The 16,919-nt window shown below is 36.5% G+C and overlaps 1 protein-coding gene across 18 annotated transcripts in view; it reads right to left on the bottom strand.

Annotated features, from left to right (window-relative positions):
• The window catches only part of KIDINS220 (kinase D interacting substrate 220), a 96,004-nt gene that overhangs the window by 67,218 nt on the left and 11,867 nt on the right, over positions 1-16,919 (bottom strand). For 13 of the 18 annotated variants that reach the window (XR_004288074.1, XR_004288075.1, XM_032353393.1 and 10 more), the window contains exons 3-9: positions 15,333-15,431; positions 14,424-14,522; positions 9,909-10,007; positions 8,867-8,968; positions 6,139-6,237; positions 3,614-3,811; positions 1,521-1,619 (exon numbers count right to left, since the gene is read on the bottom strand). Coding sequence is in view for 16 of the 18 variants with exons in the window: in XM_032353393.1 (XP_032209284.1) it covers positions 1,521-1,619; positions 3,614-3,811; positions 6,139-6,237; positions 8,867-8,968; positions 9,909-10,007; positions 14,424-14,522; positions 15,333-15,431 (795 nt within the window). In the remaining 2 variants the exon portion in view is untranslated. The remainder of the gene's footprint in view (positions 1-1,520; positions 1,620-3,613; positions 3,812-6,138; positions 6,238-8,866; positions 8,969-9,908; positions 10,008-14,423; positions 14,523-15,332; positions 15,432-16,919) is intronic. The other 5 variants (XM_032353396.1, XM_032353398.1, XM_032353385.1 and 2 more) reach the window with 1 other exon arrangement.

Genomic DNA, 16,919 nt, shown 5'->3' with positions numbered 1-16,919 from the left:
TGAGAATGTACCACACAAACAGACGGTGAACTGGGGAACTGTTTTTCCCACGTTTTGCTTTCTTAATCCCCGCACCCTGCAGCCATACACCAATCCGGATCTGATCCTTTAAAATCCCATCTAGTTCAAAAACCAAAAAGAGATCCAACAGACCCTGAAAGGAGAGCTAGAGAACAAAATAAAGTGACTCCAACATAGGAAAACAGGACTGACAGACAAAAAGGAATTAAATAAACTCTAAATAGGAGATGCAGTTACCATCTTTCAGTGAAACTACGATTTTAATGCCAAAGACAGTCACTGACTTTCTGGGGCTGCCCCACCAAGTCTCCCAACATGATTTTCCCTGGCAGAGTTCCCCACCTCAACAACGTGCAGTAGCTTCCCAACATTCCGAGCCTGGCCCTCAGACCTCCCCAGCCCTGCCCCTTTCTACTCCGTCTCTGTCTCCCACGCCATGTTCCCTGCCGCCCCCCACCACCCCACCAGCCTGACCTTTTCACCAGCTGAGGAGTACAGTCTTTCATGTGCCCGTTTTCTTGAATTTCCTCATCTTATTATTCCACTATCCTTGCCCGAAATACCAGCCATCCTTTTTCTCTGTCTAAATCCAAACAGTCTTTCAAACTTTGCTCAAATTCGACCTTCTCTCAAAAGCCTTCCTAAATGCCTTCTTTTTCTACCTCAAGACTCTTACATTGGTAAGTTCACTAGGCAATCAATCATATACCATCTCATACCTAAAGGCATCACTCTTTGTTTACATAAAAACACAAAAATAAACGTAAAACAAAGTAAAAACTCCCTAACTAAAATACTTATTTCTCACAACCAAGGGTTTCATGTTAAGTCCCTCATAGCATCTGGCATAATATTTATTAGTTTGATTCAAAAATAGATTTGGATACAAGCTAAATTCAAGGGAAAACTAAGTTAGAAATGTAGGCTGTCCAACAACAAAATGGACTATTAAGTACAGATTTTTAACCTAAAGCTGCTGAAATATTAGATATATTCACAAGTTTAGGGGAGGTCTACCTAATATTAGTAAGCTTTGTAGCTCTGTGAGCTATGACTGCCTTAAGCAAAGTCCACAGTCACTATCAAGGTGTCCTTGGAAAGGCAAGCAGAACAGGGAAGACGAAGAAAGATAAAACAGCAAGGATGGAAAAACAACATCTGGGCGCAGAAGACAAAACAGAGGAAAAATATTAAAGAAAATAAATAAATTGGATACATTCAAAGTATCAGCAACTGTCTCAGTAGCATGAACTACTCATTTCAGGACTGAATGTATTTATACACTAGTAAGAGAGGCGTATTTGAAAACTACGAGCTTTGAACATGCTCTACTGTCATCTAACATGACATTAATAGAGAAATTCTGTAATAATGGTAGTGAAAATTCATACAGGCGGGATCTACAAAGTCATCTCCAGAGAACAATCAGAAGATTGGCACGGTCATCAGTCAACGTGTAAACTGTGCGCAAAGAGGACCGCAGCACGGGATGCACACACCTGTCCTCTAATGTCTATATCAGCGTACTTCTGGAGAAGTGCTCGGACAATTTCCACGTGGCCACCTCTGACAGCACCGATCAACACAGTATCCCCACTCTAAAAAGACAAAAGAGAAAAAAAAGATTAAACTGATAATAAGAACAAATAAACGCTGTTTTGAAGTTAATCGTATATTAATAGATACTTCTCTGCAAATTTTTTGGGAAAAAGAGTATCTCAAAATAACAGAAAAGTTTTAGTTAACTAACATTAATACCAGACATTATTAGCCTTAGAGTAAGAGAGAGGTTATACCTCAAAATGAGGAATTTCTGAAATTCCATGACAAAAGTTTAGAAAGAGGAGTTACCCAGAATAAGCCATACTATTTGAAGGTGACCAAACTCCCATTTTAAATGTAAATTAAATTAAATAACACCAGAGTTGTCAAAGAACCAAATGAACATTCAGAAATCACATAATACAAAACCACTAGAATAATCCTATCTGACGAAAGCCATGGATTGTAAAAAAGGGAGTTGTAGGGGTAGGGCTGTCAGTGAGTTTATAATCACATTTTACTAAGGGAGAGGGTAGTTCTCAGACCAGTCTCCACAGTCTAGGCAATCTGGCATTATAAGCTAACAGTGCATAAGACTGGCTCATTCCCCTAGACAAGGATTACATGAAGTTTATTACCTCATAAAGACATCTCTTTGCCCTAAAACTGTATTTACCAAGTAAAAATCATTATTAAATGTGTCTTCCTACTATTTCAAATGCAAAATGCCATTTTGGCAATGGGCATAACTTATTTTTACTCTAAAATACAAATCAGTTGTAGGAATTTGAGTGGGTAAGTCCATGAGATACGGCTCATCTCAATCCTTAGTGGGCCTCAATGGGTTATAAATCAAGAGGCAAGTCCTTGAGGATTAATGAATTCAGCACCCTGTGTAGTATCTTAACTACTACATTAAAAGCAGAAACAAAACCAAAGCAAACCAATTTTATTTGAGAATGTTAGCATTAATGTGGTGCCAGAGTAGTAAGTTAATAAAAGGTTATAAATCTCATTGCTTACTACATGCCATGTACCGTTCTAGGTACTGGGAAACAAGAAAGACATGTTCTCAGCTCTAGAAGAACTGACAGTCTAGAGGAGACAGACAGACAACATACAATAAACACAAACAAAAAATCAGACAAATGGCATGCAAATAAATTAAAATATGGTGATGACATAGAAAGTGACTGGACAGTGACTTTTGATTGGGTCACTGTAGATCTTTCTGAAGAGCTCATACTTAAGCTGAGGTCAGAATGACAAGGAGGAGACAGCCACATAGTGATTACGAAGATCAGCATTCCCAACAGAGCATAGCTGGTGCTGAGGTCCCAAAGCAGCAACAAGATCAGTATGTTCTAGAAAGGAAAAAAGTTAATATGGCAACAACCTATTAGAACAGGGAAAGGGAAGTAGACAGATACAAGATGTGTTCTGGAGGTAGAGCCAATGGGACTTGCTGAAAAACGAGAAGTGGCAGGGAGGGAAAATAAATCAAGGCCAATGTGTAGAACTTAGGGCTTTAACGACTGGGTGAATGGTGATGCCAGCCACTGGAGAAGACTGAAGGAAAAGCAGGGTTAGGATGAACCAAACAAGGTATCAGCCTTGCTGTATCTCTTACAGCCCATCAGACATTCAAGCAGACAGTTCAAGTAAAGTTGAAAATACAAGTGTAGAGCTCTGAGAAAAGATTAGAGCAAGAGGCACTATTTTGAAAATTTTAAGTGTAGCTGAAGCCTTAGGAAAGTGAGTAACACCAGCCATGAACACCAAACACTACAGTCAGAGATATCAAGGACAGTTACAGACTAATAATAAATGTGACATTTTCAGTAACGGTATTACTTGATAAAGATTAAAAAGAGCACCCTTCACAAAGATTGAATATATTGTAACTTCTTAGTTTTAGAGAGAGAAATAAAATTCATCTTTTATTAAAATAAATGTAGGGCATACACAAAGAATCCTGAAAGGTGTGTGAAGTTAATGTAATCTTTCATCCTGTTACCACCAGAAGATGAACTTCAAATAAGTAACCTACCCTATCAGGTATGTTCACGTATGTTCCAGCATCAAGGAGATCCTGTACAATCTCTGTATGTCCCTCCTTTGATGCAATCATCAAAGCTGTATTTCCATCCTTATCTGTTAAATTTACATTTGGATTCCTCTTCAAAATTTCTTTTACTGACTGTGTGTAGCCTCCTTTCACTGCCACAATCAATGCAGTCATTGAATTCTAAAAAACAAAAACAAGCCCAAGAAATCAGCATAATCTAGAAAACATATGATTTATGCCACAGTCATAAAACTGATGTTTTCAAAAAGGCGACCTACTATTAATAGTGATTTTTTAATCATGAAATGCCAATATAAATAACCAGTCACATACCAAAACCAGCTAGGAAACCTATTTTCTGTTTCTGAAGATATATTAATTTTCTTGAGTCAAGAGGACAGTTAAGACTCTTCAACTCTTCAAACGATAATCTGAAATTGGATTTGCTGACAGCGAGCAGACCCTCTCACTAATATGATGAGATGAGATGGGATGATTCAAAATGAAACCCATTCTAAGTTAAATAATCCAAAAAAAGGTCAATCAAAGAATTATTTATAATAAAAATCTGTAGGAAAAACTGAAGTAAAACAATGAATTAACAGCTATAGGATATTTCAATAAAGTATAATATATTATACTTATATAATAAGTATATATTATCATGTATATATGATAATATATATTATCATGTATATGATATATAATGTATGATATGATTATATATGATATATCATATCATATATATGATATAAGATCTAGATCACTGTGAATCTAGAAACTACATTTTGTAGTTTCACAGTGATCTAGAAACTACATTTTCAAAAATGATCTCATTCTTAGTGGTTCTTTTAAGAGATGCACATCTGGGGTACTTGGGCGGCTCAGTTGGCTAAGTGGCCAACTCTTGATTTCAGTTCAGGTCATGATCTCAGGATCCAGGGAATCTGGTTGAGGATTTTTTTTTCTCTCTCTCCCCCTCTGCCCCTACTCTGCTTGCATGCCCTCTCTAAAATAAATAAAATATTTAAAAAAAAAAAAAAAAAAAGCTACACATCTAATTTATAACAATAAATCACCCAACAGAAGAACCTGACTTATTACCAAAAGAAGTATTAAAGTCGCTTCCTAAGAAACTGATCTATGTTAAGATGTCATATAATTTCCTTATTGAAATATCCCAGTCATAAATCAGCTCCCCAAACTGAGTCATAATTCTCTGACATATTAAAATAATATAAACTTTTAAAATCCTGAAAGAGTCAAAAATGATAGAAATAAGCCACTTATCCTCTTGATAAACTGTCCAGAAAAAAGGAAAGTGAAAGGTATGAATTTCATGGCTATCTAAAAATCATACTCCTCCTCCACACAACACTAAAAATATTATATACTCCATTAAGGTCAGCAATTAGGAGCTTCTGCCAATATGGAAAATAGGAGGAACGGCTGATACTAAGCCAAGTGTGATTCAGAATCCACTTTTGTTACAAAGCAGCCAGAGGTCTGGCAGTACCCTTCTCAATACTTCATGATCCATCTCACATAATATTTAATTTTACAAAGAATACTCTGTATTAATAATTTCTTATGCATCAATATCATTTCCTTTAACTATACTTTCACAAGTTCAAGGGAAAAGCCAACCACTAGGCTTCTCCAGTACCAGAACATTTGGCTGCGTGCACAGTGCGTGCTCAATAAGGAATTAGTAACTGCTACTTGGTAGGATGTAGTGAACCAATTTTTAAGCTTTCTAGGTTTTGACTGCTGATTTTTGAAATTTTTAAATCTATTGGAGAGGAAAATAAGTCACAGCTAAAAATATCCAAAAAATTACAATATTATTTTAAAATCTTAAGGAAACGGTATTTTCACTTGATCTTAGCCAAAAGGCCAAGAAGCGATTTAAGGAAAAGGTATTTTAACAGAGCATAACTTTTTCCCATAATTAATAGTATTTCAAACTATTTGATTTAAAGAGTATTTCTTTTTTTTTTTTTTAAAGATTTTTTTTTTTTAAGATTTTATTTATTTATTTGACAGAGAGAGGTCACAGTAGACAGAGAGGCAGGCAGAGAGAGAGAGGGGGAAGCAGGCTCCCTGCTGAGCAGAGAGCCCGATGAGGGACGCGATCCCAGGATCCTGGGATCATGACCTGAGCCGAAGGCAGCGGCTTAATCCACTGAGCCACCCAGGCGCCCCAAAGAGTATTTCAATACTGATTCAATCAATAGTAAGATGACTGTAAGATATTCTTTATAGTTTTAGCTTCCCACAATTTACATGCACTAGCAATAGATCCTTAAAAGCATATATTTATAGTACATACTGCCTAGAACATAATATATTTTCAGGATAATAGAAAGAAAATGCTTGTTTTTCTAAGTATCACTTAAGAACTTTAGGGAAAATGTTCTAGACATATACTAAGAAAAAACATTCTCTCCCTTAAAACTAAAAACAATCTCTATTACGAGGGTTTATTAAATAGAAAAGATACTTACAGCTCCTTCTTGATCAACATCAGCTCCCATGGCCAATAAATGTTTAACACACTCCAAATGACCCTTCCGTGCAGCCCAAACAAGAGGGGTAGTTCCATACTACAAAAATACAATTAAAAATGTATAATTATCATTAGAACTATGATAAAAGAAACTTTCTCAACATAAATTCAATAAAAATCATATTGAGTATTCTTAAATTACTGTTTATACAAATTATAACTTTAATCCTAGATAAGCCATATTTTCCCCAGTTTTTTTCTCCTGAAGCGATGATTAACCAGTATATGAAACTTCTTTTAACCAACTTTATAAATAGTGGCAATTTTTCCATCATAAAGTCATACAGCCTCTAATCTTCAATAAGCTTTCATTGCTTCCTGCACCTTGTGAAATAAATTTAAAGTCCAACAGTCTGACTACAGGCAAAAACATTAAGAACCAAATGACAAATATAATTCTAACTACTTTACATGGGTTAATTCATGTAATCCTTATCATAAGAATAAGGATAATTTGAAATATCACATTTTGACTGACAGCAAATGATGCCCTGAGAAATTAATTACAGGCTTCAAGTCACAAAGGTACCAAGAGGTAGAGTGAGACCCATGACCCCAAAGCCTGCTTCAGTCTGTGCTCTTAACGACCACCCCCAAATCAGCCTCTATAAACTTGACAAAATAAACTTCCCTAAAAACTGCACTTAAAAACACCTTCGCCTGGAATGTGATCCAAAAAACATGAGAGAATGCACATTATGCATAAAAGCAATGTTGTGTCTTTGGGGAGTCTGGTATCAAGAGATGTATGAATACCCATGGTGATCTTTAACTACATGAGACTACAGACTGAAATAAACATGTAATAAATGCCTCCTTTCTGTAACAGCTTTAACAAAAAGTTCTATGCCGATGGAAATGCTCTCTAATTCTGCACTGGCCAATACAGGAGCCACTGGTCTCATATAGCTGTTGAGCACTTGAAATGTGGCAAGTATGACCAAGGAACTTTGTTTTTCTATCTTCTGTGTTTAGTACAGTTACAGAGTACTGCACACAGTAGTACTAAACTTTTCTCGAAATGTCAGTGTGACAGACTAGGTACCATAATACCTGATTCTGGAGGGGCCGTCAATGCCAGGTCACATAAAGCATTTTTCAGTAGGCCAGAAAGAGAAATCAAAGATTTCACCATCATACTAAAGTGTCAAATCAGAAACATCAACAGAGAGAACCATATCCACTTTGGACATAAAATAAAACCTCACTAATCTGAAAAAAAGACAGCCAATCTTGATGAGCACAGGTGTTGTATGTTAAGTGATGAATCACTGAATTCTACTCCTGAAACCAACATTGCATTGTATGTTAACTAACTAGAATTTAAACAAGAATGTGAGAAGAAGAAAAAAAAAAAAAGACAGCCATTCTGGATTACTGAATAGTCCCAAAATACAGTATTTTTAAATGCCATATTATAAATATTTGTAATAGTCTCTTTAGAGTCCTTGTTAACCTATTATTTTAGGTAATACGTTTTTAAAAAATGAGCATAGCCTACATAAAGTATATAAAATACATCAATCTAGGGGCACCTGGGTGTCTCAGTTGGTTAACCACCTAACTTTGGCTCAGGTCATGATCTCAGCGTCCTGGGACTGAGCCCTGTGGGTGAGGCTCCACGCTTGGCAGGGAGTCTTCTTCTTCCTCTTCCTCTGCCCCTCCCCACCCACCACTTTCAAATAAATAAAATCTAAAATATAAATAAATAAAATAAAAAACATCTATCTTAAATGTACTACTTGGGTTTTCTACATATGTATTTATCCATACAAGCACCACCCAGATTAACATAAGGATGATTCCCAACGTTCCCATCAGATTAAGCAATATTATTTTACTTAAATTTATGCTGAGAATATATTCCAATTATCAAAAATGTCTAATTATTGGCTATTTTCCTATATTTCACTGAACTGTTATTAATTTGAAAAGATTACAGTTACCCACAGGGTGTCAAGTTCTAATTATATACTCATTAAGTGTTTAGGATGAATATTAAGGATTTAAAAAGTGAATAGAACAAAATTCTGGGAAATTTTCTGAAGCGAATGGAAATGAGCTCCGGGTGCAGGATAGACAGAAAGTAAAGCAGATGAGGAGGAGAGGCTCTCCGCACTGAAAGAGCACATGCAAAGGCATGAAGGGCTAAAACCAGCTGAATCCAGGCACGTGCACCCTTTGGCAGTCTAGAAGCAAAGCAGTTTTAGGGTTCAGAAGGCAGGAGAAAGGGCAGAAAGGGAGCCAAGGGCTGTCTTCACACATCATACCCGGGACTGATGTCTCCGGCCTTTGAGCATGAGAGAGAACTAAACCTGAATTTCAGAAAGATCAATCTGGCAAGCATCCAGAGAAAGCAGCTACCTTCCTCCTGAAGGTAGGAGTAAGAGTTAAAAGAGAAAACTGCAAATAATGAAAATAGATGGAATCTTCCCTATTCTCCAGAGAATGATGAACGTGATGTTAAAAAAAAAAAAAAAGGAGGGACACCTAGTAGGTAATACGTGTACAGGATCCACCCATCTGTCTATATAAAATACATTAACATGTATCAATAGAATATTAGCCAGCAGAGTCTCATGAGATCACGTGAAAAACCTTGCATTTAGACACACTCTGAGTGCACATAATACGGACTGGAACCTGGAAAGATCCTGCTGACCTACCTTATCAGAGCAGTTGACTTTAGCCCCATTCTGCAGCAAAAGATGCACTATATCTGCATGGCCTCTCCCTGCTGCCCAAATGATTGGGTAAACACTGTACTGCTGGGAGACAGGGAGGGAAGTCGGCACACAGGAGATGAGGAGGGACGATGCAAGGGAGGGAGGGAAAGAAACACCCTTTAGGTGGATATTTACAACAAACATTTGCTAAGAAAAGTAAGTAATAAAGGGAGTAACACAAAGTAATATTTTTATAAATTAAGTTACAGATCATTCTCCACTTTAAAAAAACATGTAATACTCATAAGACATAATCAGCTAATAAGATGCACTCAACCTTAAATATATATATATATTATGAACACATTTATTTTTACAGATTAATACATTTAATATGATTATCTAGCCAACAGGAAAGACTAGTAAGAGAAAGGTATAATATAATCCTTCCACTAACTTACGTAATCCTTCTATTAATCTGAAATAAGTTTCTCCTTTTTTCAGCTTTATTGAGTATAACTGACAAATAAAATCACAAGATATTTAAAGTTTACAACATGATTATCTGACATATGTATACAGTAAAAAAGGATATCCCCTCTCAGAAGGATAATCTCTCAACCTGCAGTCTGAGATGGAGCAGAGTAGTAAGGCATGTATTATCATGTAAAGAGATGTATGGAGAAATGGCATGGGTATCTGGTAAACACCCCTTTTCCTTAAATAAATTTAGAGTAAGAATGCATACCCACAGAAAACAGGCAATATGACATAGAGATTTCAAAATCTCCTTCTGAAAGGTTATATAGTTATAGTTAACATTTAAGCTCTAAGAGTTACCGTTTTGTTGACAAAAACTGAGAAATAAGCTTATCTTGAGAAAAAAATTCTCACTGTGATTTGAAATCATATCCTGCATTATTATTTTTAGTAAGATCTAGCTAATTTCTATCTAATATAAAGTCTAAAATATAACCAGCCTTAAGTATTACCTAAGAGAACTTACCACTTATATTAGAGTGAAATTTTTGTAAACGCTTACCAAACCAGTGACACTCGGATTGGCACCATGAGAAAGAAGCAACTCCGCCACGTCAGTGCGGCCTTTGTAACATGCCCACATAAGTGCTGTCCATCCTCCCTAAGGACAAAAGAGTTGGGGAGAGAGAAAACTTTTTTTTTGTCATTTTGTGCCAAGCACAAAAATGCCATTAATGAAGTTCCTTCTTTGAATATTTCTATAAAAAACCATTGTGTATTAAGACACTAGTATGTAGTTTTAAATCCCCAACTCCCCAAATAACAAATAGTATCTGAAATAAGTCAAATCTCTTAATTCCGTGATTACTCCAAATGTTGACTATATCATGGAAACTAAAATAGAGAACATTCATGTTAGATTTTTCAAATTTCCAAGATTTATTTTGGCTGTTTAAAAATTTTTTCTTTGAAATGCTTTCTATGTCCCTAGATATTCTTGCATGAGTCTAGTTTTTTTTTTCTAGAGAGGATTTCTAGCAATCACATTCAACTGCTGCATTTAAACACATCCTATAAATCCCAGATCAGTACAGCACCTCTGCTAAAAAAGAGAGGATGCTAAGGCAGACATCTGCAGATCACGATTTTCAGGGTGAATTCACCAAGTGTGAATGATCAGCGTGATATTTTATTTTCTAACTACAGGAGCAATTTTCTTTTCTTTTCTTTTTTATTTTAAGCAATTTTCTCTTCAGCTATAATGCAGTTCAGTAAAAAAGACCAATGTCATCAAATTATATAGTTTTGGTTTTTTTTAAACCAGCATTTAACCCACATTCCGTTTTGACAATATAAATCACTTAATCCTTCTCAGTCTCTTTCATAATCACTAAAAAGGAGATTAAAAAAATACTTGCCCTGATCTGAAAAAGGCACAACTGTAGAAAGAGAAAACAGATCAGTGGTCCGAAACGGTTGAGAAGTGGGTAGAGGCGACAATTATAAAGGAGCAGGTAGGAGTGCCGCTGAGGGGTGGAACCGCTCTATACGGAACGTGGCGGGAGACATAAGACAGTATGTGCTTGTCAAAAGCCACAGAGCTATACACCAAAGGAATGAACTTAACTGTATGCAAATGTAAAAATCAACCAGAATACGGAAAGAAAAATTGAATACAGACTGGGCCAAATGCATCTAACTATATCACAAATGATTCACATAATCACAGAACTACTTAGATGCTAACCCTGGGTAACTTTGGAAAGCAGTATTTTGACTGGATACTGTAATGTTAAAGAACTGAACACAAACACTGTACTTAGTAGGTAAATCTGTTTCTCTCAGAGTATTGATTAGCAATTCTGGAACTGCTTTATATGTATACTAGAGTTAAACAAATAAGTAAATATGTTGTGTAGATAATAGAGCCCAATTTCTTACCATCAGAAAAGAGTTACAAATTAAGGAAAGGGAAAAGATGATAACAAACTGGTTTGCAGTATCAACCTGGTCTCTTTAAAAATACACACACAAATATAGAAATAGATGCATGTATATTTAAGAGTTAGTATACAGACATGTATTTTCTATGTTTACCCATTGAGAAGGACTATAGGTAGTGACACCCCCGTAACAATAAGCTCACCTAACACCTAAACCAAGATACTGGCTTCTCAATAACATTTTCCAATAAAAGAAACCATGATTCCTTGGAAAACTGATTGATTCCAGAGCTGATAATTAGGAAAATAAGACAGATAAAATACAAGATAAACCTGGGCCTGAAGTATGGGATGCCAGAAAATAAGGGCTTAAAAAAAAAGGATAGGGCAGGACATCTCAAAAGGGCACAGAAGCTCCCAGTGGCCAAAGTTGGAACAACCCGAGCAGGAAAGTAAGCACAGAACTAAATTATAACCCAAATAATAAAATAAATATTCATCAGAGTACATGTATCTATAGATATAACATACAGATCCATAGAGACATGGAAAGAGAAATAACTCTTCCTCACAGAAGAATTCGAATTAATCAATGTATATATAGGGAATGAGGGAAGTAGAAAAATCACCATTATAACACCACACTAATAACTCTGCATGCAAGATATATTGGCAGATGGTAAAACAAATGAAAGTTCACTCAAAAGCAGGACATCTGTATAGTTTCAAAGTATCTTCTCCAAAATGCTTAGTAATTACAAAGGGGGAAACAGTAAGCTTACAGTGAAGAAGTCCGGCAGATACTACCTTAACAAGAGATCAAGATTAACCTCCCCAGCGACAGGCCTGCTGTTCTGTACCTGCATGTGGTACGCTGAGAAGAGGACACCATCTCTGCGCTATCCTACCCAGCAGAGCACAGTTCCAACCTCATCGTGAGATACATCAAACAATCTAAACTGAGAGACATCCTAAAAATGCCAGAGGAGGGGTCCCTGGGTGGCTCAGGTCATGATCTTGGGGTCCTGGGATCAAGCCCCACATGGGGCTCCCTGCTCAGTGGACAGTCTGCTTCTCCCTCTCCCTGTGCCCCTCCCCCCGCTCTCATGCATGCATTCCTCTCTCTCTAATAAACAAAATCTAAATAAAACAAAATAAAAAGCAAAAAATAAAAAAAATAAAAATGCCAGAGGAGTAATCTTCAAAAGGGTTAAGGTCATCAAAGACTAGGAAAGGCTAACAATTAATTTAGGTCAAATTATTGAGCCTGGCATTTGTTATAAAGTCTTACATACACCAACATTTTAATCTTTAAAATGCCTGCCCAGAATTGTTTGACTATCATGCTCTCCTTTTAATTTGTATAATGTCACCCTATGCAAGAATCTAGGAGAAAACTATACCCGAATTTGCAAAATGAAAAGATTAGAATACCTTTAGTTTAGCACCCACAAAGGTCCTTTTAAGAAAAAATCCTTACATGAAAAAAAAATTCCCTCTAGACTTCGAGATGTTATATTCTGGTTCTTCCTGGACCCAAAGACAACCCCTGGTGGTCACTCTCCCCGCCCTGCACAGGTCCCAGGGACTCTGCCTTCCCTCACAGCTCAGCCGTTACTACCACCCACCCAGTCCTATGAGGTTAGGGTCCCTCAACACTAACTATTCAGGGAGACGCAGCCCTCAGTTTCCCCAATTTTGGTGTTTTAAAGCCAAACATGAAGACTCCATAAATATGTTAAAAGATACTGTGGTAATTACTTAGGGGAAATAAACATATTAAAAACTAAAAAAGGTTAAGATCATTTTGTACAAATCTTACTAAGTTTGACACATTCATAATGTGTACTTTATGGTTCCTAACTCCCTATTAATACATGTGGAAAAGCAATAGAGAAAAAACTTTGGAGTAAGGCAGACCTGGGTTCAACACTCAGCCTGACTGCTTTGGGCAAAGGGTACTTCTTTCAGTTTCAATTTCCTGAACTATATGCGCTGAGAACAAGATGAATCCCTAGCCCAGAGGATTGTTCTGAGAAGTCAGCTAACCACAGAGAAGCTAAAAAGCACATAAAGAGACCAGGCATAGAATAGACACTTAATATTAATTCACCTGATTAATTGGTTTGGTGCCTTTAATAAAATATTGAGAACTAGGAACCCCCCCCCCATTTCCCTTCTACGTTATATACCAGTAAGATGAGAACACCACATTTTATTCTCACCTGCCACACCGACCCATCCTCTACCTAGGTTACTGACATCATGATCTTTTCTCTCTCAACTTTTATAGCAATATACTTTAACTTCTTTTCACAAATAAGTAGGATATAAATGGTTCTGTATTTTCCTATAAGTATACCACCTACTTCATTCAGTTTGAGAATACATACAAGATTAACAGGGAAGCACACTGTGTAAATTATAATCAAGATGGTAGAACACTGCAGTTTCTTACAAACTCAGACCACCTGCACTTCATAAAGCATTATCAGCGGAGCAGTACACATTTTATACCTCAAGGCAGATCAATTCCTTCCTCTCTTCCACTGTTAAAATTAACTTTGGAAAAGGCTGAACATTTTGCAGAAAAAATGAGCTGGAAATGATCTCTTTCTTCATCTTTACATTTAAGGAGATGCCAGGAACACATAAGAACTAAGATAATTAAGAATCATTTCTTGTTAAAACTGTAATGTGTATAGATGGCATGTCTGAACACAATCACATTTTTAAAATAGATTTATAAATATTACTCTGAAAGTTATAACTTTAAACAACTGAAAATATTTTTTTAAACTATACTGTCCCTCTTTAAGTTCCTCTTAAAGGAAACCGTTCTCTCATAAAGTTTTAAAACACTAATATACTAAAAGTTAATGAGTTGTTTTTAATAATATTTCTGAATTTTAAACTCTGAAATAAACTGAAAATGATGACTAAGAGTATTCTAAAAGATGGTCATTATATCACCTGGGTTTTCACACATTCTTGTGAGTCATCAATGCCGAGCCCCAAATCCTAAAAGCATTATTATAATATAACCTCACACACAAAAATACAATGTTGCAGATGTATCTATTACGGTAAGATTCCAGCGAATTAAACAACATATCATAACTGACATAACATACCATGTCGCGGTGCTCCAGGTTAACCCCACATTTAAGCAGTTCCTCCACGATGTGCACGTGCCCTTCCTTTGATGCCGATATAAGCGCCGTCCAGTTATCCTTGAACACACAGTCACCAATGTCACCATTTCAATACCAAATATAACAATCCAAAGTGAGGAACACTAAATTCAGGCTTACATACCAAATGATCATACCAAACTGACATGATCTGGCCCACTCTGAACCACTCTAAAATAACACTGCAGCACGGGCTCTGTTAAGAATGTCTCTGCACATCAGCTGTGGGGCCCGAGCACTCGGGCAGTCTTTTCACGGCACGTATAATCACATACTGTGTTGTTTTGTTTTGTTTTGTTTTGTTTTGTTTTTTAAAAAAAAAGATGACAATTGAAACCTTAAAGCAAATCCTTGTGGCTGGCAACCCTTACTACAAATTGAAATAAAGAGGCTGTCATCAGATTTAAGAGCACGTTCACTGGCTATCAATCTAAGGCGATCCCATACGATAAATTTAGAAACTACGGGGTAAAGAAAAAACTACTGCCCTTGATTTTTAAAGAAAGGCCACAAGCACCCAAACATATGTGCTCCTATTCAGCCAGAGCCATCTATACTTACAAATGAAGAGCTGAAGCTTTTCATTTAAAGTAAAAATGTTTTTACTTCTTTTCATTTTTTATTATGTTCAGTTAGCCAGCATATAGTAAAAAAATAATAATAATAATAATAAAAATTTCTCTCCTGCATCACCCCTTTAAAAACTGATTTAGCATATTATTAGGCAAAGTTAAGCTAGATCTGAAAGAGTAACTGTAATCTACTAATTCTGAGCCACTTCTTAAAAACAAAGAACAAAGTTAAGGAAAAGAAAAAGACAACAAATAAGTAGATTATTTTAATATATACCAAATCTTCCAGATTGCAATTAGCTCCATTCTTAATTAACTCTTTCACTATTTCCAGATTGCCTTGCTCAGCAGCTATCATCAACGGGGTCTGGCCACACTAGAGAATAAAAAAGACACACAGGGCTTTATGGAACACCGCAGTTAGATAGACCGCACTTACGTTTTCACAACGGTATGTTAAACCTTGTTTACAGAATTTAAATTTAGAAACACCTTTGAAATCTTTTCAGTCTGCTAATAATATAGAAGTCAAAGAGAAAACGAAATTTTTTTTTTAAAGATTTTATTTATTTGTCAGAGAGAGAGCATAGGCAGGGGGAGCAGCAGGCAGAGGGAGAAGCAGGCTCCCCACTGAGCAGGGAGCCCAATGCGAGACTCCATGCCAGGACCCTGGGATCATGACCAGAACAGAAGGCAGATGCTTAACCGACTGAACCACCCAGGCGTCCCTGAAACATGTTTTCACTACAGCAGTAGTAGTCTGGTTTCGGCACTACAATTTCATTCAAAATAAGTAAAACATGAACACTAGGCTCTGAAAAGTAGTTACTACAATGTGTATAAAAATCTTAGCAAATCTATGGTAACCAAATTTTCTAACAATACCAGATAGAATATGATATAGAATGTGATTTTAACTGTATATGTAAGATGTTCATTAGGGCAAGAGGCAGGAAAATAAAACAATAAACAGAAACAATACAGGTGTTATATATAATATGTATATCGTTTTTTAAGATCTCCCAAAACCTTAACTCAAACTAAAGCTTCTTCTCATTACACCACGACTGCCCAGCCTGGGTGCCTAGAATGAGCCACACAAGTAAGAGACAGTAATTCCTGAGCTCTGAGACAGTGCGGCAGGGCCTGGGCGGCCAGGTCCTGTGATGGGTTCCCTCCAGCAGCAAGACTCACCTACCCCAAGTACGTACACACACAGTCATCTTCCATAAGTGCCGTCGATGAAACAGAGGAGGAGCACTGGGCTCACAGTGATAGTACTGAAGGTGTTAAAACATACTAAGGTATATAAGACAAAATGTACACCAAAAATTAAGTTCAATTAGACAAATTATTCTTTTAAACATCTACTTACTATGTGTATATCAGTGTAGGGGGAAATATCTGTGTTTCTTTTAAATGCAAATATGGCATAATTTCTCTGCATAAAATCCTCGTGGTTTTCTAGTGCTCTTTTGGATCAGAACCAAAATATTTACAGTAGCCATGGCAGGACTACCTTAGAACTTACTCTGTGCCATTCCCTCCTCACCAACATACCCTTAAACTCTTTCCCACTTCTGGATCCTCACACAAAGTTTTCCCTCTGTCTCACCCAATTAACTACCACCTATCTTTCAACTCTTGGGTGAACATCAACCCCTCAAGGAACCCTAACTAATGCACTCTAATTTTCTTTAGTATACTAATCCTCATTTGTAAATACTTTTGTGTGATTAGTAACTGATCATTGTCCATTTCTCCTAAAGGCTCTGAGGGTGAGAAGCATGTCTGTTTTCTTTAATATTGTATTCCTCAAAAAAGAGAGGCAAACCAAGAAAAAGACTCCAAAATATAGAGAACA

Source organism: Mustela erminea, chromosome 7 (assembly GCF_009829155.1).
Source record: "Mustela erminea isolate mMusErm1 chromosome 7, mMusErm1.Pri, whole genome shotgun sequence".
Taxonomy (NCBI): Eukaryota; Metazoa; Chordata; class Mammalia; order Carnivora; family Mustelidae; genus Mustela; species Mustela erminea.
Note: the sequence above shows the minus strand (reverse complement) of the source record. Positions and strands in the feature narration are given on the sequence as shown.